At 43.8% G+C, this 26419-nt stretch overlaps 1 protein-coding gene across 2 annotated transcripts in view; it reads right to left on the bottom strand.

The window, feature by feature from the left end:
• Positions 1 to 26419, bottom strand: part of cdkal1 (CDK5 regulatory subunit associated protein 1-like 1) — a 419123-nt gene that overhangs the window by 319449 nt on the left and 73255 nt on the right. For both annotated transcript variants that reach the window (XM_057341126.1, XM_057341127.1), the window contains exon 4: positions 18951 to 19035. In XM_057341126.1, the coding sequence (XP_057197109.1) occupies positions 18951 to 19035 (85 nt within the window). The remainder of the gene's footprint in view (positions 1 to 18950; positions 19036 to 26419) is intronic.

The following is a 26419-nucleotide window of genomic DNA, read 5'->3' on the forward strand; positions in this document are numbered from 1 at the left end:
CTAACTAGCATCACATCTCGCCATACTGCTGATCTCAAAAGATGCTAAACAAAACTTTACTGTGTTTACACACTCATTCATATACTGTGTCTAAAGCCCATCTTCTCTTTCACTGTAAATGTCACACAGTATAGAAAATGAAACAAAAACAAAGCAGAGAATATTGATTTCGGTTCTAATTGTAGTTCACTGACAATGAAAGGCCCTTTAACAAGTGGAGACATGCTTTTGCTCCATTGTCCACAAACACTAACACTAGTATTCCGGCTCTGTCCGGTCCTGCCATGCTGGAGTGTTAGAAGTTAATTAGTGCTGGTTAAAGAACAGGACAAAAATCGTTTGCTCTGAGAGCGCAACTCATTATCAACTGTTGACTTCCAGAGGCGGGTGAACTTGCAGGCCTCCACTACAATCAATCTTCTCTACACATCAGACAGGGGACAAACAGCAGGCCATGTGGAGGACGGGGGACAGCCGTGGTTTTAGGTAGGAAGGCAACAGGAAAATAATTAGAGGTCGAGGCGTACTCACCACATAACAGACGGAGAGTGATGATCACATGATTAAACACAGGCCTCTACTCTTGTAAGAGCAACATCGGGACATTAGGATGGGATGCCACACCGATAACACGCCCATTTTTCATCTCCTCCTCAGACAATGAAATATTTCCCAGTCCAACAAATTCCTGATCTTTCATATCATCTCTCTTCAATTCTTTATAACCTCTTCTCGATTCATCTCTCTGTCTAAAAGCAGGAGGCGGCTCCATTGGCTGTCGCAGTGACCTGGTCATGGGGAAGCCCAGCCCTGACATCCTAATTCTGGCGTAAACAACGCAAGCCTGCCACTGCATTGCTGATGTACAGGGAAACCGGAGAGAGACGCAGGATAAACTATCCACAATTGAGTGTGGAAACTGTGACATCAATTACGATGGCTTCCAACTGTAATTATCTTATTTTAGAAACTAGCGTGATTTGAACACTAACGCCGAATAACTTGAATCATAAAATCAAGTTCATATGGCAAGCTGAAATATCACCATTACAGATTGTAATTAACACACAGCACTAAAGGCGTCACTGTTTATCACTTTCTCTTATTTATTGGTTTTAAATTAAACACTTTTTAAACCCCGGCTGGAGTCAAAAGTATTTTGTCTTGTAATGACTTGGATTTAATCCTTTGCTTCACATACAGTACACCCTGGCAAAAGAAAAGCAAAAGCGAATTTGCAAAGATGTCACAAGGTCATTGAAAAATGTAATCTAAACATCAAAAGGAACGGAAAAATATTATTAAAAAAAAACATGCCTGAACTAAAAGTGGTTTAACATCCACACTTTGACAGACAATCTCTCAAACCAAAGTTTGACAGACAGAATCTATAAAATGCAAAATGAAATGACCTTTGGGTATTGTGCAGACACTCTGGTGTGGAAAAGCAGTTGTTGCAGTTGTAAACTGACAAGAATTTAAACTTTTGTCATTTCCAAGTTATCTATTTCCTGTGGTTATTTGCTCCGACTGTCTTTCGTAGCTAAAGGAACACTGGTCTTGTCGTCAATGAGAAGGGTAAATTAAACAACCCTTATCCTGAGAAAAACTTCTCATTTCAGGCCCAATTTAAAGGACTCGTTCTCCCAAATATGACAAATCTGTCTTTTCTCAACCCTCACGTTGTTCTCTTGTGGTTGTTTGGCAGCATGTCAACACTGCTCTTCCACACATATTAAGAGCAAAACGTGAATGGGGTTGTCGATGTGTGCAACAAACAAACAAACATATATATTATAATATTATACATATAATATTATAATAAATACATATATAAGTAAATGAATTCATTCAATAATGAAGTTATTATTGGCTGAAAATCATCCGCGACCGGCCTCCACTATTACAAGTGTAAAAGCAATTTGAGGACCAATTCAAACATGGCTCTCAAAGGTCCAAGATGGCAGGTTTGACATTACTAAAATGTCAAACGTCATCAGTTTTCGTGTCACTTGTGAATGGACATTTGAATGTTTTGAGAATGGAAAGGAAGCTTTTCAGTAACATGAAGCTTGAGAGGAATTGGAATATAGATAAATAAATATATATAAATACGATATACATTTACTCAAATTGACTATAATTGCAATCCTTTTAAGGTGTATGATGCCGTTTAAGGGATATTTATTTTATGGACATTCCACAAAACATATTGTGTTCCAAAAGTCAGCCATAGGGGTTTGGAATAAAACAAGTGTGACTAAATAATCACTTCTCATTTGTGAGTGAACTTTCACTTTACAAACTCACTTCATTAAACCATATTTGACATTTTAACAGGTGCTGACTGGAGTTCAACTTGAAGGGAACGTTACTGAAAATCTTCAATAGCCAGGTGAAAACCGAGCCAGAAGTCAAGGGAACCTCATAGGGACAAATAAAAGTAAAAAGGGACACCAAGGAAAACAAAACAGCTCAACAATCCCCCTCATTAATAGCAATGAGCTTCATTATGAGCTTCCATAACCTGCAAATTAAATTACAGCTAATCCATCGTTGTGCTCGTAAAAACCTGCAGGAAGCTCCTACCACCGCCTGCTCACACCTGAAATTAAGCTACACCTTATTAAGAACTCTCTCTCTCTCGCTCTCTCTCCCTATCTGCTGCAACAGATATGGATGTCGCTTCAGGGCTGCAATTCTCCAAAAGCAATACACGTTTTTCTCCTTTTTTAAACACGGGTAATAAAAACACAAACCCCACTGCACTTTGTAAAGCTTTTTACCCTTGAAAACATCTATTTTGTGGTGATGGTCAATTTTTTGCCATGTTAATGCTGTTTCGGAGTCCCTTGGCAAAACAAAGGGCCCAACGCTGCAGTCTGACACATCATATAATATACTGAAGTGTGGTTATGTAATTCTTAACTCTTCGGTTTCACACTGACAAATAAATACACAAATGTTCCATACTTCACACAGTTACAGCAGCCAAAACGGTTTAAACTGCTATCAGTCACAGCATATACAGCATGTAGTGCATTTTCAGCAACATATGACCCTGGACCATTTGGATTTTTCGATATTGAGATTTGTACATCATCTGAAATAAGCTTTCCATTGATGTATGGTTCGTAAGGATAGGACAAATATTTGGCCGAGATACAGCTATTTAAAACTCTAGAATATGAGGGTGCAAAAAATCGAAATCTTGAGAAAACCGCCTTTAAAGTTGTCCGACAGAGGCGCTGTAGCAGGCCGTTGATAAGAAGAAACAGGTTTGTTTGAACGCTCTCTATTGGCTTACCACTGTAATGACGTTGCGGAGAGTAGATGAACCCGGAAGCTGAATTCCTAAGCTTTACATTAGATACCAAACTTGAGTGGGTAAATGCCAAAGAGCGGGTAGCACGAGTGAAGTTTGTAGACTTGTTTTTGGCCACTTTTGTTGGCGATTTTGCTGCATCCACTCACAAAAATAAAGTTTTGATATATTTACGGTAGGAAGTTTACAAAATATCTCCATGGAACATGATCTTTACTTAATATCCTAATGATTTTTGGCATAAAAGAAAAATAGATTATTTTGACCCATATAATGTATTGTTGGCTATTGCCACAAATATACCCGTGCTACTTAAGACTGGTTTTGTGGTCCAGGGTCACATATGAGTGTTACATGAATAGCATCACTTCTCCTGCTCGGTTACTGTTTGTGTGCATGTGTGTGTGTGTTTACCCATCATGCTCTCTGTGAGCCAGTTGTCACAGGTATTAAACAGGGAAGAATGTACTAAGTACACTGAGTGTAACAATGGCCCGGGACTGTACAGCTGCTTCCTCACAACACACACACACACGCGCACGCACACACACACACACCTTTAAATAAACACACTGCAGGCAATATTCAATATCTAGTATATGTAATCAAGAGCTTATACGCTCCTCATACTTCGCCCAGCCCGTGGCTGAAACGTTCAACTCTAAATCCTGAGGTTTAATTGGTTAATAATAAGTTTTAATTAGGGTTGTGGTGAGAGTGTCAGGTCTGTCGCTGAGCTGCTGTGTAAAACTGTATTCATGATGTTTATCTGCTGTCTGACACACTGAACTCACATGAGGCTCTTATCCAATAACATGTTGTCAATGAGAGGACACTGCCCCCTAAAGGCCAGACGAGCACATGACCTTCACACACACATCTATTTGTGTACTGCACAGCTCGGTATATTATCAGTGTGAATCTGCTTGTATGGAGTTCCTAAAAAATTGCAAATTAAAACCACAGGTTACAGGAGGTTCCACTTTCACTAAACCTTACGAGTCAGCAAAAACAACTTTATTTTGCTGCTCTCAAATCCAGTGCGTCAGGTTTGTGTTAATAAGTCTGCCCATGTTCATCTGGGTTTAGGGGGAAAGTGGCTGTTAAATCAGTGTTTAAAAGTCATGTCATGCTGTAGGGCGAGTTAAACCCATGACAATGAACAGAGACGGGCCTAATCCTCCGGCAACAGAGTTAAACAGCACATAAAGTCCCATGTGCTGTGTCAACAGGGGGGTCTATACAATAAAGAAGAGGTAGACGGGAAGAAAAATACAAACATTACCGAAGAAAATGTGTCACCATGATTGTTGCTCAGTTAAATGCAAGTCTATTGGATTTGAACTCTTTTTTTTCACTTGCAAAAGAAAAAAACTTTTTGGAAAATGTCGAAAATACTGTAATGGTTCCATGCATCCAACATACCAATCCTCGTGTAGGGACCACCTTTTGTAGACTTTAAATGTAAAACTATTGTAGTTAAAAACTTGTAACAATGTAACAAACAAATTCAGTTTCCACTAAAAACTGGTCTGAAAGACACTAATGAAAGCAACATATCCCAGACAAGTCTCTGTCTTCTTTTCCACTAAAGTGAGCATATGCTGATCAGGCTTAGAAATCTAATGAGCTATAAAGGTGCTCTGGGTCTGAACAAACCCTCTTTTGTGCCTCTCGCATGGCCTCCGTCTCTCTTTCACCTCAACAGCTGCCTTGATGTCTTTTCATTTGCGTCCCTCATCTTTGAACCTCTTTGTTTCTCTCTTGCGCTCGTGTGCACAATGGCCGGGCTCTGCTCTGCTCTACCAGGGGCAGAGGGGGGCCGCAGCGAGCGTGTGACCCACCACGAGGAGGGGCGGTTGGGTGTGCACCAGCCGTGTGCCAGGCGGTGCGCCCTCCAGGAAACCTTTGTGAGGGCTGTCACCAGCACACTGCTGCCACCCACCAACTGCAGTCATGTGACACCGGAGAACGAACAAAGTGAGCAGTTCGTGTTTATGTAACCTGGTTGTGTGAACATAGCTCTTAAAAAATGGATCTTAAAGTAACACTTCAGCCAAAAATAAAAATAACACAGAGGAAGATATTTGGAAAAATGCTTGTAACCAAACAGTTCTTGGCCACGATTGACTACCATAGTAGGAAAACATTCTTTATACATTTCTTTGTTCTGTTGAACACAAAAGAAGATATTTTGAAGAATGTAGGAAATCCAACAGTTCTGGGGAACTTTTGACTACCATTGCAATTTTTCCTACTATGGTAGTCAATGGGGTCCAAGAACTGTTTGGTTACAAAGCATTCTTCCAAATATCTTTCTCTGTGTTCATCAGAACAAAGAATGTATACAGGTTAGGAACATCTCGAGGGTGAGTAAATGATGACAGAATGTGTATCCCTTTAAATAAATGTATTCTGTGAACTTTAACAATGTACCTGGTCTTGCTGTGCACAACTAAAAAGGCAGTTTTCTTCAAAATCTTTCACCAGTTCATAAGTCTAAAACAGTTTAAATCAAATTTTGGTGGATGAAATCCTGCACCTCTCCATCGCACACAAATATTCTGCTGTTCGGTGATAAATCACATTAAAGAATAAAATGCATTGTGAGTGTCTAGGAATGAAGATAAACACAATATGTTTGAATGTTCAAACCTTCAATTCAGAAGCCTTGAATAAAGAATGATGTCTGACAGGTTTCCAGGTCATTGTTATGCAGATTTTAAAGAGTTTAAGGCCCGGTTTCACAGACACGTCTTAGCTTAAGCCAGGACTATCCCTTAGTTGAAATATGATATTTATGTCGCTTTTATAAAAATGCCTTAGAAGAATACATTACTGGTGTGCATCTTGAGACAAAACAATGGCACTGATATATTTTAAGATAGTTCTGGGTGTGTTATATTGAGTTAAAACAGGTCACACATTCATTTTAGTCTGGCACTAGCTTTAAGCCTTGTCTGTGAAACCGGGCCTAAGAGTAAGAAAACATTCAATGCAATAGAAGAAAATTCAATTCGACTCGATTCAACTCGACTTAAACCGAGTGACGCATTAGAAAAGACTCAATTTAATCCAAATAAACAAATTCAATTGAATATAATTGGATTGAAAAATTGAATATAATTGAAGTCAATTGAACTGAACTAGCATGTTCTCTAAGGTGTCACGTGATTTCTAGAGTCAGGAGAGCCCACCACCTCTGTGACATGCAGCTCACATCCCTTCTTTAAAGTCAGCTTGTGATTTTTAACCTATTGTATCTCAAACCAATAATAAGATTTGGGGTGTAGTTGAATCCCTAAACCACATTGGATATAGTAAGAATATTAGTGATATTCTGATATTCTGCGAATAAAAAAGTATGACTGATAACAGTGGCTAAAACACATGGATTGACCAAATTAACGTTTGTGTTTATGAGAGAAAAAACAGAAAACTGCAGACAGAGAGATAAAGACAGACAGAGAGTGAATATGCACGATAATGTTTATTTACACATTGCAAAGAAAATTCATATTTTAAGGCTGCATGCACATGTATGTGTATGTGTATGTGAGCACAATATGCACGTCTGTTCTTTTGTGTGCATGTTTACATTTGACTAGCACGGCCATTTCTTTCATAGCATTCGCTGGGGTTCTTCTCTTGTTTGGTCTTTGTAAAGATTCATGTTTGCCCTGCAGATTACGCTCGCATTTGCCTTCAAGCCCACAGATGCCACAGCGAACCGCATGTACTCTCAGCGCGGGTGTGTGTGGAGTTCACATACTGGCAAGACGCTGCACTAATTCAATATGTAAATCAACTGTAACAACCCAGCAACCGCTGTGCTCGGAGCTACAATAGCAGGCGCGAGGCGACCCAGCGCCAGAGTCAGCCATGCAACTGAATGGAGCTGTAATTGCATTTGCATTACAGCAATGGCTCTTTAAATCTCTCTTTCACAACGTCTACGTCGCTCTCTCTTGTGGAAATCCTCTTTTCGTTTCTTGGTACGGAACAGCGTGGTTTTGAAAAGACCTCACTCTCGCCTGACTAATTTCAATAATATTTGCATATTCATTACGATTAAGACGACTGCGAGGTTTGGGTTTTTAAGTTAATTTGTATTACTCGAGAGACTGCATAGACAATGAATAAAATTACATGGAAATGACGATTACTGCTGCGCCTTCCTCAAAAATGAACCCCGTAAATGAGAAAATGTTTAGTTTTTTTGGAATTTGATAGCTACTTCCTGATTAGTTTTCCTCTTTAATAGCCAAAATTTACTCATTTATTTTCAAGGGTTTTCAGCTGCATCCAAGTAGAGGCCACGTGGACACTTGCAGACATTTTGGAAATGCAAATCGCAAACCTATAAAAGAATTTAACGTCACATTCAAAGCGACAGCTCTCGTCTCTTATCAATCAGATGTACCGCCAGCACATTCGCTGTGTGATGTGACAACATTTCGGCTCAGGGATCACAGGGAAAAACTGGCAGCTGTATGAAATCCAGAGAGATAGCGTGACAGAGAAACGTGTACCGTGTGAGCCCACAGGATCGGTTTCGTGTGGTTTGTCCTCTTTTGCTGGTTTGGATGGAAGCGGCCAGCACCTGTAACAACACAAATGTTCGTACGATGACGTCCGTGGAGACCGTTTTGGTTAGCTAAGGAATAATTGATCCAAGTACCACATGCTGACAACCTCAAACCACCATCTGACATGACACCAACTTGACTGTTTAGGAGGAAAACAAAACAAGTCATCCACCGCCATGAATAAATGTAGTTCTAGAAAGATGTAGGATAAATGATAAATCTCAAGTAATCTCTCAAATTTTACCGCGATGTGTTCTTGATTGACTTTGCGAGATACTTGTGATACAACTCAAGATGAATGTTACTAATCAAATGTGTTCATGGTAGCACGTGTGAGATGGCGTCGACTAATGCAGGGTTAAAGCTCTTGTCAGAGGCATAAATCAGAGTGAGATCTAACAGCATGAGAGCAAACCATTCTTCAATCCCAGAATTCCCTGCCACGCATTTTCAGCCTCCCCTGCTCCTTGCTTTCCGCGTGCCCTACGTGCAGTTGCCCTCAAACCAACCAATGCCCACGGGGTGGGAACTCATCTAAATGCATACATCACTCTGCTTTAATCTGACAGTTTTTATGTAAATTAACAGACGTTCAAAAGGTCTGCGTCTCTCAGGGGCGGACGCTGCCAACCAAAGGCTTTCTCTTGAATTTAAACAGGAATCGGTGCAGTGCGGGCTGGGATAAGAGAGGAAAGATAATCAAAGTTTAATCAAATAACCCTGGTGTGTATTAAAGGTGTGATGGAGATGGGAGACAGCTGTCGCAGGACGTGTATGTGTGAAGGGAGACCAACAGAGATGCAGCTCTGTGTGTGTCCGGAATGAAGCCGCAGCGGGCTGATCTGATAGAGTGAAGGACTTTATCTCACACATGCACGCAACATTCACATCACGGATACTAAAGGTCTGGTTTATAACCCAGGGAGCTGCCATACTGTCAGCTGCCCACACAGACATGACCTCCGTACAGCCCACACATTACACCAGATAGTGCTATGCAGAGGAAACTTACCCTTAGAATGTATGCCTTTTGATGGACGTTTTTAATCAAGCTTCATTCAAGGTATAAAGTATATTCAGATAGTGACACACTAAGCTTAAAGACCCCATGGGGTGATAGTCAAGTTTTAATGTTGTTTACACATGTTATAGGCATGAGGGTTAGTAAAATTTCTTTAAAAAAAAAAAGAAATATTAAGAAAACTATATATATATATTTAATCACAATATTTTTATGATACTGAATCTTTTTCCATCAATACTTTTCGGTATTTAAAGAATTAGCCTTTCTAAACACTGCTCTTAAATTGACTCAATCAAAAATAAAAATCCGTTCATCATTTACTCACCCTCATGTCATTTCAAACCTGAATGATTTTCTTTCCTCCGCGGAACACAAAAGAAGATATTTTGAAAAATGCTGTCAACTGGCTCCCATTCACTTGCATTGGTTTTGTGTCCATACAGTAGAAGCGAATGGGGTCCAGTGCTGTTCGGTTACCAACTTTCTTCAAAATATCTTCTGTTGTGTTCTGCGGAAGAAAGAAAGTCAAACAGGTTTGAAATGACAAGAGGGTGAGTAAATAATGACAGGTTATTTTAGTTTTGGGTAAAATATCACTTTCATATACAGGTACTTTAATATACTGTACTCCTATTATATATCCCTATAATCCGTCTGCAAATTCATTTTAGAAAAGATTACAAATCTTCATTTCCATTCCACAAGCCCCCTCATTAACAACCTCCTTTAAAAATCTGTTTTTATGCGTTTATGCCTGCAAGTTGCTTATTTCCCAGACTTCAGATGTAAAGCTCATTTAGAAACAGTTACGTGCCTCCCCTACACTTCCTCTGTGTTAAAGCAGAATAAACCGTAGGCCTGCAGACCACCAGCATGACATGAGGAGTAATTACATTTACGGGACATCCACAAGGGCAAATGTTCCCTGCAATATTGAATGATAAATTAACCACCACTGATATTTTCTTTAAACACGAGAGCTGCCAGACTGCGTGATTGTACGCGAGATGTCTGCTATCGCAATTTACATTGACCCACTCTGTGCCGTCTCCCTGTCCCCAGCTCCCTTATCGTCTGCCTCAACAATAAGTTCAACATGCCAAACGGCACATTAAGGCAGCCCATAAAGAACTCAGCAAAGAGACAGGCAAGTGCAGGGCCCCTTGTCCTGATGACAAACAGGGCTAATGTTGATGTTAACGCTTGGGGCTCTGGGTAATGTAAGATGCCTGCTCACACTGTGAGCAGCAAGATGTTGACATGAAGAGTTCTACAATTCTATTTTAAGATATTGAGAAGAGACTATGAGGAAAGGACATAAAACACATTTTAAAAAATGCAAAATTTTGCAACTAATTTAAACCACTCCATCACACAACATTCAAAATACATCAAAGCAAACCCAAGCAAAATCAAACGTGTAAAATGCCTGCAAAAAGATACCTCCACATTTTGTAAGTGACCAAAAAAGTACAGACCAACTGGGCCGTCACTGAGACCGCAAGATCTTAGGACATTTTAGTAAAATCCTTGGTACAATTTTGCAGCAAGGTAACGACACCACTATGTAGCACAAATGTGGGAGAGGGTGTGGTCTAAAGGTTAAACATCTGATGGTAACTGAACTTGTGTTAAAAGCTGCCAAAGACTGATCAAGTATCCATTCTGAATTGAGCAAGCATTTTATCTATGTGCTGGTCTAGGATGTGTAGCCTAAGGCCTGATTCACATTTCACGTCTTTTCCTCGCGCATATTCGTTATTGTAAATGTAGATGTGTGGCAGGCACGTGCAAATAGGGGGCGACGCGGTCGCGATGCTCATGCAGTGCTCACATTTTTCTAGGTGCGTCGGCGCCGCATCGAGATGGAAATAGTTTAAAGGAGTCATTCGCCGGAAGTATGTGTTTTTCTTTGTCTTTTGTGTGTTATAAGTTGCCCATGCATGTATTAGACACGTGAAATTGCAAAAATTTAAGTGTCGGAACAAAAGATGTATTTTATTTAGAAACGAATGCTCACCCAGACCTGCCTGAAACGCCTCGTGTAACCACACCCCCACAACTTGACGTCAGCTCGTGGAATTATTTGACTAAAACCGCCCAAATCTACACGCAAGTAATGTGGGCGGTCTTGTAAATCTCATTGTACCGCCGCCGGAGCAGCCATGTCGTGGAGACGCTGTGTGTTCCGTTGCCAAAAGAAAGCCTCTTTGTTTTCTCTGCCAAAAGATGAGTTAACAAAAAACGAATGGTTACATTTTATTTTCAACACTGTTCCAGAGAAGTACAATGAAAAAGTGCTAGTTTGTGCAGAGCATTTTAACGACGATTGATTCACTAATCTGGGAGCGATCAAGACCGGCCATGCACGGCAGCTTCTGTTAAAAAGTGGGGCAATTCCATCGGTTAAAACTCCGCGAGGACAGTCTGGCGCTTCAGATTCACAGCCTGTAAGTATATTTTCATTTAAAAGACTTTGTAACGGACTAATGCAAGTATGTTTTTAAATTTTGTTATAATTAGTTGATTTCATTACACTGACGCCAAATCTTTATAACGTCGTATATAAAAGGTAAAACAGTTAGCTATAGTTTTAAACTATTTAAATTAGTTTTTTAATAAAAACTTAACAATCCTTAACATCCTGCTCGAGTCGCGCTGGCAAAGTTAATGTATCGGCATGATCTTCATTCTCCAGATCAGATTCGGGCTCAAATTGATAGGGAAGTATCGATGCCATTTTATCACCTGTCATTAGCTTTGAAACCTGATGTTCCGAATATGGTAAGAGGCGTTACATTTCCGTCACACAATTGCAGTATTCCACCAATCACTACGCAGTAGTGAACTGGCCAATCATAGCACACCTCGCTTTTCAGAGCGATGAGCTTTGTAAAATATCCTCGCGTTTCAGAGAGGCGGGGCTAAGAGGAGATACAAACATGCACGGTATGTGGAAAATACAGCGTTTTTTAACCTTAAATCGTCTATACACATTGTAATTCATCTAAAGCAAACAATAATATTTGTTTTAGCCGCATAAAATGACCCCTTAAACTTTTCGGAGTGCCGCGCGCTCACCGTGGGTCATTTGAAGAGAGAAAGAGGCGCGGCTCGCGTTTTCAACGTGGTTTTAGACGAGCGCGTGCAAGTTCGTTATTTTAAATGTAGACACTCGGCAGGCGCGCACAAATAGGGAGCAATGTGGTTGCGATGCGCATGCGGTGCGACGCTCCCGTTTTTCTAGGCATCGAGCAGTGCGTCTTACGTTTTCCGCACGGTTTTAGACTTGAAATGTGAACCGCCCCTAAGTCACTTTGGATACAAGCTGCTAAATGACTACCTACAAATAACATACTAGAGCCCGGCCATAAATCCAGGCCCTAGCCCGGCCCTGGCCCGAGACACTCAGGCCCGAGCCCGGCCCTGCCCGACAATCTTATCAGAATTCTCGGCCAGAGCCCGCCTAGAGCCCGATATTTTTATTTATTTTTAATCCCATTACACAGCCAATACTACTGTTGCAGCCATTAAAATGGTTCCATTTGTTTTTTTAATAGCAAAGTAGTTATATATATTTTTTCCTTTATTAAGTTAATTTAGAAAAAAAATTGGAGCATTTTTTTGTTTGGTAAATTAAACTTTTTGTTTTTTAAATAGACGACCAAGCGGCTAGTGGCCGATGGCGAGTTGAATACATTTGATCTATTTAGTCTATCAAATCAACACTTGGCTTGCCTGCAATAAAATCCAAAGATTTTTTTTAAATAAAGAAAAAAACTCAACAATTTAAGCATATCACAATGTTAGTTTAAACGTTTATTATCACCACAACAGTAAAAGGGCACTTTTTTTATAAACTGAGGTGCTCGCAACGGCGAACAACGTGCTGAAAACAAACGAAAATGTGTAAAATCGAAACAATTTAAAATAATAATAACAACAACAACATGCAGATTGTCTTACCTTACACTTAGGCAACAATTACCAATGAAAAAAGTCTAATCCCAAACAGAGAGGGTACAGCCACAAGAACAATCTCTTAAAGAACATCGTGTAGAAAAACAGCCCAGAATTTGCCTTTCCTCTTTGTTTTTCTGTGTTTTAAGTTCACCATTTGCGATTTTTCTCTTTATGTTCTCCATTGCACGTGAGGTGAATAGTGGACGAGGGAAACCTGTGTGAACGCGTGGGCGCAACTGCGTGCAAGCAGAATGTGTAATGTGTGTCAGCGTGATATGTAAACGTGTTCGATGTTTTAAATTTACCATCATCAACTTCTTATCGCTTCTTTATTTACTGAATTTCTAATATATATTAGAAATATTAATGAATGTCTAATATATAAAAAGGAGGACAAGCCTAAAACAAGCCCGAAGCCCGGCCCGCTTGTGAGCTATGACGTAAAAATTGGCCCGAAGCCCAGCCCGAGGGGCGTAAATAAGTCGGGACCCGTCGGGCCCAGGCTGAAATGCAGGGCTCTACAGTATAACATACGTCTTGTTACTACAATGAGCTGTTACGATATCACTCCAAATTAATATAAATCTTTATAATTCAATTCAATTCAATTTTATTTATATAGCGCTGTTCACAATTGTCATACATACATCGTAATTAAAAAAGGGAAAAGTTAAAGACAGTATATGCTATTAAGATACATGGTATTATTGCAATGTACACTGATGAAACTTAACTGAAATAAATGCTATGTTGTATTGTCAGAGTCTGTCGATTATTCAATTGAAGCATATTTAATTTAGGTATACTGTATTATTATTTTAAATGTTGTTATCAGGACTGGGAACCTAAAGTTAAAATATACCAGAACAATTTGCAATAATATCAAAACATGCAGAAAGAATATATTTGTTAAAGTTGAAGTATGTTAACGCGCATGTACGTTGTTAAATGCAAGTTGTTTAAATCTATGGATTAAACAAAATCAGCAGTCTCCCAGTGAGTAAACCAGTGGCAAAGAACCAAAACACCACTACAGATGTATATGTACTGTATGTGTGACGGGGGTACAGGTCCAGGATCAGCGTCACCTGGGAAACGGCCCGGCAGCTAATCACACACACCTGGAATCGATTAGCTGCCGGGCATATAAGCCTCACACACATCACGATCGGGGAGCATTACACTCCCGAGAGACTAACCATTCCTGTTCTCTTCTCACAGATTGTGACAGCAGTGACTGAGCCCACTTGGAAACACGAGCACGGACTGGCTGAGACTTTCTTTCACTGGAGCACCCCCCCGGGACTTCACTATCACATTGTTTGGCACGTGTGTGAATAAAATTCCCCTCCGGGGTTGCTTACATCAGCCATCTTCTGTCTGTCGTGTCTCTTACCCTGCCACAAGTGGTGGAGAATGCGGGCATAGTGGTAAGAGACCTTCCAACCAGCGCAATTTTTTCTAACAACTGTGTCATCTGTGCTAGGAACTACGGACGTCCTCTCTCTCTCCGGAGCCGAGATGGAGGAAGTGATACGCCGGCTCACCGAGGTGTCAGTCCGCCAGCAGCAATGCTTTGACCGGTTGATGGCCAGACAGGAGCGAGCGGACCAGGAGTTAGAGCAGCTCCGGGGGACCCCGCTGGCCGATCCACGACCTCAAGCAAACCAACTGCTCACCAAGATGTCGGACCAAGACGATGCTGAAGCGTACCTCCACACCTTTGAGGTAATCGCCGCTCGGGAAGGCTGGGACCGAGGGTTATGGGCGCGCACGTTAGCGCCCTTCTTAACGGGGGAAGCGCAGCGCGCCTACTACGCCCTCACCGCCACCCAGAGCGAGGATTATGACGTCCTGAAGGCGGAAATCCTAGCTCGCGCCGGACTATCCCCCTTGTGTGCTGCGCAGCAGCTCCATGCCTGGAATTATGACGAGAATATTCCGGTTCGGCAGCAGGTCGCACAACTGACCCGCCTAACCCACCTCTGGCTGCTGGCGGATGACTCCACCGCCCTCCAAGTCGCGGAGAGAGTGATGATAGACCGACTGTTACGCGCCCTGCCCCGACATCTCCGCCGTCCAGTAAGCATGAGCAACCCGAAGACCACAAGGGAGTTGGTCGGAGCCGTCGAGCTGGCGGAAGCCTCATTCGCCCGGGATGCAGGAGAGAGAGAGAGGATGGCACCCCGGAGGGGCAGGCGACCGCCGGAGAGTACCCCCCGACCAGAGAGCAGGCCGGCGGCCCCCGACCCCGTGGACGAGCCGATGCCCACCGAACTGCCGTTCCCCGGCGCCCGGGCGTGGATGGCGGGATGTGCCGTCCACCAGAGCGTGCCACGGGGAGCCCCAACAAGGGTTATTCAAGTGGGGAAAAGAACCTACCGGGCACTCCTCGACTCAGGCAGCGCGATCACATTGGTTCAGCCGGCCGTGGTCCGGCCGCTGCCCGAGAGCAAGGCGACTGTTCCCATCACCTGTATCTACGGCGACACCCAGTACGTAGCGTCTCGACGAGTAGCCATCACCGCAGAGCCAGGGACTTGGCAGGTGGAGGTGGGCATCGTCCCGGACCTCCCGGTGCCGGTGGTACTTGGCCGGGATTGGCCCGGATTCGAGCGCCTCTTGGCCACCACAGTACGGGAGGTGCGGAACGGAGGGTGCCGCCGAAGACGTCGTGGGCCAAAACCCCGAGACCAGCTGCAGTCCCTACTGGCCACCGGAAGCGACCGAGAGGGTGAGTGCCACCGTCCCCCTCCTAACGTGTTTTTGGATTTGTTCCAGCAGGTCACCGCGGGAGGAGAGTTTGGCAGAGAGCAACGAGAGGATGACCGGCTGAAACATTGTTGGAATCAGGTCCGAGTCCTGGATGGGAAAGATCGTCTCCCCTCGCCTCACCCTCTTCCCCACTTCGTGGTCAAGAACGGCCTGCTCTACTGTGTCGCGGAGCGGCGGGGGGAGGTTAAACATCTCTTAGTGGTGCCGAGGACCAAGACGGAAGCTGTGCTCGAGCTAGCCCACTCCCATCCAATGGCCGGCCACCTGGGAGCTCAGAACACATTGCAACGGATCCGAGACAGGTTCCACTGGCCAGGGATCGACAGGGACGTCAAGGGTTTTTGCCAGAGTTGTCCTACATGCCAGCGGAAATCGCCTCGGCACCCACCCCCCAGCCCTCTGATTCCGATGCCCATCATCGAGGTACCCTTCGGCCGGATCGGCATGGACCTGGTAGGGCCATTGCCGAAGTCCGCCCGAGGTCATGAACATATCCTGGTCATTGTGGATTACGCGACGAGATACCCTGAAGCCATCCCACTCCGGAAAGCAACGGCCAAAAACATCGCCAAGGAGTTATTCCTGATGTTCAGCCGGGTGGGTATCCCCGCTGAGATCCTGACGGACCAGGGCACTCCTTTCATGTCCCGGTTGATGAACGACCTCTGCCAGCTTTTTCGGATCCAGCAGCTCCGTACGTCAGTGTACCATCCTCAGACCGACGGGCTGGTCGAACGGTTCAACCAGACCCTGAAACGGATGCTCCGCCGAGTGGTGACGGAAGACTGGCGTGACTGGGACCTCCTGCTGCCCTACGTCCTCTTCGGAATTCGGGAAGTTCCCCAGGCATCCACAGGATTCACCCCGTTTGAACTGCTGTTCGGGCGGCAGCCACGGGGACTACTGGATATCGCCCGAGAAGCGTGGGAGCAGCAGCCTGCACCGCACCAGACGGTGATCGAACACGTCTGGGAGATGCGTGAGAGGATCGACCGGGTGATGCCTCTGGTGCTACAACACCTGGCGGAGGCCCAGCGCGCCCAACAGAGGTCGTATGACCGGCCCATCCAGGCCAGAGAATTCCAACCCGGGGATCGGGTACTTGTCCTCGTGCCCACTTCCACGTCGAAGTTCCTGGCGTCCTGGCAAGGGCCTTACACCGTCGTGGAGAGGGTAGGGCTGGTCACATACCGACTCCGTCAGCCGGGACGAAGGAAGGAGGAAAAGGTATATCACATCAACCTACTCAAGAAGTGGACCGCGCCTCGGGAGCAGATGGCTGCCTTCGCCCAGGAAGCCGAACCAGTTGTGGACCTAGGAAGGCAGCTGTCGGCTCCCCAGAAAACGGAGCTGGAGGCCCTGGTCCGTCAATACCGGGATGTGTTCACGGAGAGCCCGGGGCGGACTCAGGTCATCCAACACGAGATTCCCACGGCCCCGGGAGTCGTCGTGCGGCAACGGCCCTACCGCGTACCGGAAGCCCGTCGGAAGGCTATCGAAGAGGAGGTACAACGGATGCTTCAACTAGGGGTCATCGAAGTTTCCCGTAGCCCGTGGTCCAGCCCGATCGTGATGGTCCCAAAGCAAGACGGCACCCTCCGGTTCTGTAATGACTACCGCAAGCTAAATGAGGTCTCTTCGTTTGATGGCTACCCCATGCCACGGGTGGACGAGCTGCTCGACCGCCTCGGTAGGGCTCGGTACATTTCGACACTAGACCTCACCAAAGGTTATTGGCAAGTACCTCTAGCAGCTGACGCCAAGGAGAAGACCGCCTTCAGCACCCCCAACGGTCACTGGCAGTACCGAGTCCTACCGTTTGGCCTACACGGAGCCCCCGCGACAATCCAAAGAATGATGAACATTATACTCCGGCCCCACCAGCAATACGCCGCAGCCTATATTGACGATGTGGTAATCCATGCAGAAAGCTGGGAAGCACACCTCGAACGGCTCCGGAGGGTGTTCGACGAGCTGCGTCGGGCTGGACTCACAGCCAACCCCAAGAAGTGCCACCTGGGTCTTTCTGAAGCCAAGTTCCTGGGGTATCAGATCGGCCGGGGACTCATCAGGCCGCAAGAGAAGAAAGTGGAGGCTGTAAGATCGGCGGCCCGGCCGACGACCAAGACCCAGGTACGAGCATTTCTGGGGTTGGCGGGCTACTACCGTTGCTTCATTCCACACTTCTCTTCGATAGCCAGCCCCCTGACAGACCTGACGAAGAAGGGACAACCTGAGACCCTGGTCTGGACGGCCAAGGCAGAGGCCGCATTCCGGGACCTGAAGCGAGCCCTCACCTCATCCCCAGTCCTGTATGCCCCGGACTTCGGCTGTCAGTTCATCCTACAGACAGACGCCTCCGATACGGGGCTGGGGGCTGTCCTATCGCAGGTCCTGGAAGGGGAGGAACATCCAGTCACATATTTAAGCCGTAAGCTATCCCCTGCCGAGACCCGATACGCCGCCGTGGAGAAAGAGGCCCTGGCCGTGAAGTGGGCAGTCCTGGAGCTGCGCTACTACCTTCTGGGCCGAAGCTTCACGCTTATCACAGACCACGCACCCCTGCAGTGGATGGCCCGCGCGAAAGACACCAACGCCCGGGTGACGCGCTGGTTCCTCGCGCTCCAGGACTTCCACTTCACAGTGCAACATCGTGCTGGGGCCTCAAACGGCAACGCGGACGGCCTGTCTCGGATGTGGTGTGGCTGGGCAGGTCTGTCAGGCGACACTTCCCTCCCACCCCTTCTAGCGCCCCTAGGAAACCACAGGAGCCACCGGGACACCAGGTCGACGCTTGGGGGGGGGGAGTGTGACGGGGGTACAGGTCCAGGATCAGCGTCACCTGGGAAACGGCCCGGCAGCTAATCACACACACCTGGAATCGATTAGCTGCCGGGCATATAAGCCTCACACACATCACGATCGGGGAGCATTACACTCCCGAGAGACTAACCATTCCTGTTCTCTTCTCACAGATTGTGACAGCAGTGACTGAGCCCACTTGGAAACACGAGCACGGACTGGCTGAGACTTTCTTTCACTGGAGCACCCCCCCGGGACTTCACTATCACATTGTTTGGCACGTGTGTGAATAAAATTCCCCTCCGGGGTTGCTTACATCAGCCATCTTCTGTCTGTCGTGTCTCTTACCCTGCCACAGTATGTAAGAGTGGGAAAAAAAACCTTGGGAGCGGCCAGACTCAGCCGGGAGAGCCAGTTCTCCTCTGGCATATTAAAACAGCACTGCTGCAAAGAATATTTTATGAAAACTTACTTGATGGAGTTCCTAAAGTGATCTTCTGCAGGGTTTTTCACTGTGCAGCTGTTCAGCAACCACAGATCAGCATCAGATGAATCCTCTGAAGAAAGAGAGGAAGAAAAAGAGAGATTGTGAGAAAAAAACAAATTCCTGCCACCCTGATCTTTCAAACCTAACCACAAAAACAAATACTCAAACATTACAGTAACAACTACAAACTGAGTGCACAGCAAGGTTTCCCCCTAAACTGAGGTACGAGTTGAGTTTATATTCAGCAAAGCAACACACTGAGCGTGAAGGTCCACTTTTCCACAAGATACTTTCACTCATAAGAATGGCTTCAGTCAAGCATTCACAGACCTGCAGAAACTGCACAGAGATGCTCTCACACACACATAATGAGATATGGGTGACGCCTGGGCAGCGAGAAGACGTGAGCCCACAGATATGAGGCAAACGAGGCCTGCGAGGTGAGAAACATACACAGAATGTGTCCGATTACACCAACTGCACTAGGAGCCAGTGAAACACTCTGGTGGCTGTTTATTACGTGCGGCCACAAGCACAGAAAATAAGTGCCAAGTAGAAGTAAACTCCCTTAGCACAAACATGACAAAAACAACACTAAATGAACTGCAGAGACGGCGACTGACAGCTTCCTGCAGCTAAAAATGCAGAAGTGAGATTGATATTTTCTAAAAAATAAAATCTCAGGATGCTTGGGTGTAAATAGTTAAAGTAAACTTCGGGTCTGTATGTGGTTATAATTTATTTTATATTTAATGTATATTAACTATACATTAATATGAATATTTTATCGTATATCAATTGAATTAAATTAAAACTACTCAACAATTATTGATTCTTTGCAAACGTCTAACAGAGGTTAAAGGAATACTCCACCCAAAATGTTTTATTCTGTCATCATTTACTCACCCTCAAGTTCTGATGAACACAAAGTGTTAGCAACTGACATTTCTGGGACATCATTGAGATATTTTGAAGAACAAGTCAAGCAAACAGTTCTGGGGCACCATTGACTACCATTTTAATATTTCCTGCTATGGCAGTCAATGACGTCCCAGAAATCCCAGTTGCTAACATTTTTCCAAATATCTAGATATAACAGAAAAAAGAAATGTATACATATTTGCAACAACTTGGGGGCAGTAATTCCTGACCGAATTTTGTCCCTTTAAGTTTGGGCCACATAATGTTTGTTTATGTTGTTGCCGCTGAAACCATCTGTAATTATCTGTTTGGTAATGAAGAAAAAAAACATTAGCATTAATAAAAAAAAAAGTTATTTAAACAGTTACAGAAAAAGAACAAATTCACCAACGTCATATAGAACCTATTCGTTAAATACTCAATAAATGTTTCGATAAATGTCGAAAATTTGACTATTGTTTCATTTAAAAATAACAGAAAGTAAGTTAAAATTAGTCCAACTTGTATAAGGAGTAGACTTTGAACTTGAGCTGGCACATACAGAATGCACACGCCTGCTGTGCGATACCTTAAGGGGCCATTCAGACAGAACGCATTTTTCCATTCCAATGCGCAACGCTTTCCCATTGTTTTTCTACGTAAACATGCGTTTTGACGGACGTGCATTACCGTCGCATCTTTTGAAGTGCCTCGCACACGAGCGCCACGTTTTTAAGACGCCGTGTCAAGTTAAAAAAATTAAACTTTTACATGCTGCGCTGTTCATCAATGTCAATTCCAAAAGCAGTGAACCAATCAGAAGAATTTGCAGGCGGGGCAAGAGTTGCGAGCTTCTGTTTACAGTAGCAAGTTAGCATGACAACTGTTTTATTTGACGGCAACATGGCGGAGGCGGCGTTCTAGGTTACGCTTTAAAAAAAACATCTGAGCGCTGCGTCTCGTGTTTTTAGACGCAGAGACGCGTTCTGTCTGAATGGCCCCTAAGGCTGCAATCTGTCTTTTTTTACATAAAAATCTCCTATATAAAGATACGTTTATAATAGGGCTGCAACTAACGATTATTTTGATAAACGATTAGTTGGGCGATTATTTTTTCGATTAATCGGATAAATGTGATTACATCTTTTGCTTATGATAAGTAAATCAGATATGGGAAAAGTATACACAACTGAACTCATTAGCCTTCTCCCAAAATGTTGTGAATGTCTCTGTAATAAAGTTCAATGTAGGGAAGGAGGCGGGAACCGGCATCATTCACAAACTTTAATTCAAAAATAAATAAACAATAAACAGCAAATAACAGGCCGGCAGCCACCTCACGGTCGACTGCCGGCCACACGAACACATAAACAAACTTAACCTATTTCCGGGCCCGGTCCTCTCTCCTCGATGGTCCGGTCGCTCGTCCTCTTATCCTCCCGAGCTCCCCCGTGAGGCATGCAGGGACCGGCCCCGCCTTACCCGCCCCACGGCTCTCGCCCCGCCTTCCTCGCTACAGTCTCCATAACTAATACACCCGGTGAGTTGATTCAGGTATGTCATATTAGAAGCAACTGACAATAGTCTCTCCTAAACGTGGGAGCGAGGGGAGGGTCGGCCAAGGAAATCATTTTTTAGTGCCATGAAAAGTGAGATTTTTGTCATTCAAATGTAGTGAAGTACAGTAAAAAGTAAACAGAAAAAGTAATACTTAAGTGCAAATACTCAAAAAGTGTACTTAAGTACAGTTCTCAAGTAAATGTACTTCGTTACCCACCTCTGAACTAAATAAACCACCAAATCAGGGTATTTAGCCTATCATGTACTTTGCAAAGTGCAAACGCCACAAATTGGGTTTTACTAATATAATCTTTAATTTTGTCATTTAAAACACCTCTCCCCTTTAAACTTTAAAACTGCGCAGCTTGAAGAGATGCATGCAAAACACGTCTGACTTTAAAAATGCGCACCTCGCGCTGCATGGAGAGACGCATGCACCGAGAGACACGTCTGACTTTAAAACAGCACACCTCGCGCAGCACGGAGAGACACGTCTGACTTTAAAACAGCACAACTTGTGCCGCACGGAGAGACGCATCCACTGAGAGACACGTGTGACTTTAAAACTGCGTACCTCGCGCTGCACGGAGAGACACGTCTGACTTTAAAACAGCACAACTTGTGCCGCACGGAGAGACGCATCCACGGAGAGACACGTCTGACTTTAAAACTGCGCACCTCGCGCTGCACGGAGAGACGCATGCACCGAGAGACACGTCTGACTTTAAAACAGCACAACTTGTGCCGCACGGAGAGACGCATCCACGGAGAGACACGTGTGACTTTAAAACTGCGCACCTCGCGCAGCACGGAGAGACACGTGTGACTTTAAAACTGCACACCTCGCGCTGCACGAAGAGACAAGTGTGACTTTAAAACTGCGCACCTCGCATTTCACGGAGAGACACGTGTGACTTTAAAACTGCGCACCTCGCGCTGCACTGAGAGACACGTGTGACTTTAAAACTGCGCACCTCGCGCAGCACGGAGAGACACGTGTGACTTTAAAACTGCGCACCTCGCGCTGCACTGAGAGACACGTGTGACTTTAAAACTGCGCACCTCGCGCTGCACGAAGAGACGCGTCAACAGAGAGACACGTCTGACTTTAAAACTGCGCAGCTCATGCTGCAAGGAGAGACGCATCTAAAACGGTAATTTTAAAAGGGAAGAAGATGCGCTTGATTTATAACTGCGCAGCTCGCAAGTGACGTCACAGACCAACTAATCGATAATGAAATTCGTTGACAACGAATTTCATTATCGATTATTATCAATTTTATCGATTAGTTGTTGCAGCCCTAGTTTATAATAAATAAACCAATTCATAAAGACACGTTTATAATAATGATTCATAAATTTGAGCTTCACAGCAAATGTCAGTCTGGCATGAACTCATGTAAATTATGTCAAGCAATCTGCAATTTACGTTTCAAACAGAGATGCAATATAGAGACAAAAGTTACGGATTGAAGCTTAAACTCCAAGTCTGAGCAACAGTAACAGCAAAGGCCACTAAAACACGCTCTGGGAAAGGTACACAATACTTTACACAGTATATTACAGTAATAAATTAAGCAGAGCTTACTATCATTCCTGTTTTTAACACACACGTATGTTTATCAGATGGACAAAGCAGAATATACTCATAATGATGGCGCCAGGAAATTTGATAAAAACCAGAGACACACATGAACGATTAACAAAAAAGACGGAGAAAGGTTCTCAAAGCATCCATAAGACCTCATAAACACACATTCAGACAAAATAAGCAAGCCATTCTAGTAAAGCAGAGTCAGTTTCTGTGAGTCATTGTAGTACAGTAAAAAAAATTCCCTAAAGAGAGACAAAACAACCCAAATTGGCCATATAAAACTGCTCTCCCCTCCCTCAGTGACACGAGAGCACATTTCCACTAAGTGACCTCTCCAGCTGCCCACTTCATGCATCAGGGTGACATTTCATTTGTGTCTGAAAGGCTTTTGCTTATTGCTGTTAGTCAGCATTTGAGGGTCTCTAGCTGATTATTAAAGAGAACACAGAGTGCTCTCGTCTGCGGTCGCTGGGAACCTCAACAGCAAAGTCAAACCAAAAGCAGTGCTTTAATTTTCCTCTCCGACTGCTCGATCTGGCATCCAGCGTTTCTGGAATCGCAGATATTAACTCTCACCTAAAACCATGCAAATAAATGACAAAACCATGCGCTGTAAGCTTAAACCTACTGAGATGGAGAAATGCTGATGCATTATGGGTAAGTCAAAAGGGTTCGCTCTAAATTAGCCTTGTTAAATTCACATCCCAAAACTCATTTTCACCATCTCCTCTCGGGTGGATTAGTGGTGTAATTTTGGTTCAGGGCATTCTGGCATGGGACACGTGTTCCTTAAAACAGGGTTTTCCTTCTTTGGACCAATGAATTTATATGGCTTCCATCATTTAGGATTAAATGTATATTTTCGTTTTCCTTGACTTTTCCAGGAAAGAAGGAGTAAATAATGATTGTGGGAACCTTGTTAAAAGGTGTCAGATCCGCTGGTGGTTAGGGTTACCCCACGTGCTCCGACACATCATCCACTACCAGTAACTGAAAACAGCCAATAAACACGAAATCCTACCAAGTCATCGCTGTTACCATCAGTTAAACGTGATCACGTTTCTTTTCCCAACACTGAAGCTGCTACCACCACTTAAGCCTTCAGCTGGGATGGAGTGAAGCGAGCTGAACAGAAAAGAAAACTGGATGACTTCTCTCTCGGGCCGAATGACAACACCCCTGAGCTACAGAGGGTTGGCATGGAGGCTTGTTTTCTGCTTGTAAAAGCATTCTCGCTCCAGCTCCTGGACCGAAGCGGTTTTGCTGTGCTGGTTTGTATAGCTTTATCTTTCAAAGGCAATCCCACAAGGATCAGATGTACCTTGAGTAATAACCACAGTGTTCAGAGAGGTGAGCGTGGTGCCCGAGTTAAGGTCAACAGGCAGTGAGGGACTCGGAATAGAGGTCAGGTCGAAATTACACCCTCAATGAGTTTGTTTGGACGTTAGACTGTTTTAGTGATGCATCACGCTCTGGTGCCCAAATAAAGATTCCTGCATTCTCAGAAAAACCAGGGTTTATTTGGTTTAATTTTATTGGTACTATAAAAAATAGGACATTTTGCAGGTTGAAGGTTGGACGATCAAGTTTTGTTTACCTTTTGAGGAGCCCACCCATATGTTACTCCGAATCCAAAACACTTATGTTGAACACACAAGGAAATATTTCAGGGTAGTTGCCAGCTCTTTTCCAAACAATGAATTTTAAAGGAAACTGGAGAAAAAATAAAAAGTATCATAAAACTACCATTAAAAGAGAGTTCTATATGAGGCCAAATCTTTTAGCTTTTGGGCAATTCCAACATTATGGACGTGACATTTTGCTTTATGGACGTGACATAAAAATGCTCAGAGAATGAATTTGTTTCAAATATATTGAACCATCTGTTTATATTTGACTAAACCCTTGTTGATAGAGTCTAAACATAAAAAACGTCAGTCTATGAACAAATTTTCTATTTTAAAAAAGGGAAATAAACATGGTTATGGATGTGACAAAAAAGGACGTGTTTTTTGGGAGACGATAAACTTTGTAGAATTTCTGTGAAATAAAATGCAGAATCCTGAAGCAATAATACCCAATTAATAGAGAAGGGATGCCTCTTTATAGAACATAAAATAGTTATTTTATTTTCATTTTCATGTGTCCATTTATGAGGAATATGTAGCGTTATGGATGTGACAATCCTGAAAATGGCACTTACCTGACTATGAAAAATCATGCACTAAAAATAAAACAAATGCTTTACAAATTTGAAGAGAGATCTCACATGGGTATTTGAACCACCAAATGTTAATATCTGTGCCGTTACAAAAGTAAAAACCGTTGGTAAAAACTTAATTTTTTATGGTAAGGTTGACATTTTCACAGAATTGCCCTTTTATTCTATTTTCTCTGAAATTCGAATTGAATGTATGTTTGTGTAATATCAAAGATAGCAAACGCCCTAGCATTTATGTCATATAGCCACTTGTATGGCACTTCTTAAAACCTCGACAGTCCCCCGTCTCCAATCATTGAATCAGAAAAAAGAAAACCAACATTTCCTTTTGTGTTCCCTGGAAGAAAGACATACAGTAAAGGGGTTGTAATAAAACAGTAGTGTGATAAGGTTTTAATTACATTTTTTAAATTTAAAACCATTTTTAATTTTTGAAATGAAAAAGTACAATTTCCTCATGAGGGCCGTATAGCAGTGGGAAGTTTAGTCACCAGCAAAAGTTATTTATCATTTGAACCTCTCACCTCCGTGGTGACACCACAGGTCCTTTCTCATCTGGGGCCCTTCGCAGAAAATACTGTCGTATGTTTACACAAGACTGTTTATTTTAAGAAAATGGAGACCAGAATGCATTAAATAAATGCAATAAATACGGGCACACGAAGGACAGCCCAGGGGTTGACTGAGGCATCTCAAAACCGAGACTGTGCATTAAAGACAGGCTCAAAACAAGCCTGAGCAGGCTAAGGGTAACTTCAGTGGGCTTTGGATAAACAGGATGTCCAAGACGCGGAGAAGAAACAGAAAGAACCTCTCGGCTTAAGGGTTTCGTAAAAGGTATTACGACGCTCTGCCAGCAGTGAGGCCATGCATAAAAGCACAATCTTTCAGAAAGATGAACTACCTCTCTAAAACTCTGGCAAGGCGGCATAAAAATCCTTCCACTAAGCAGAAAAAGGTAAATATGACCTCAAGGGCCATTTCTTGGTGTTCCTGTCATCTGTCTTTATTCTAGAAGTTATTTTAACAGCCTGACCTCAGGGATAAATCGCTGATTTATAAACACTGAGAAACGCGGGCCTCTTTTCTCAGGAAAACAAAATGATTTCGTTACATAATCTCAACGGACACTTAAAAGATATTTGCATAGTAAATTTTAAAGGGTCTACAAGGTATAAA

This window comes from Triplophysa rosa, linkage group LG8, assembly GCF_024868665.1.
Source record: "Triplophysa rosa linkage group LG8, Trosa_1v2, whole genome shotgun sequence".
Classification (NCBI taxonomy): domain Eukaryota; kingdom Metazoa; phylum Chordata; class Actinopteri; order Cypriniformes; family Nemacheilidae; genus Triplophysa; species Triplophysa rosa.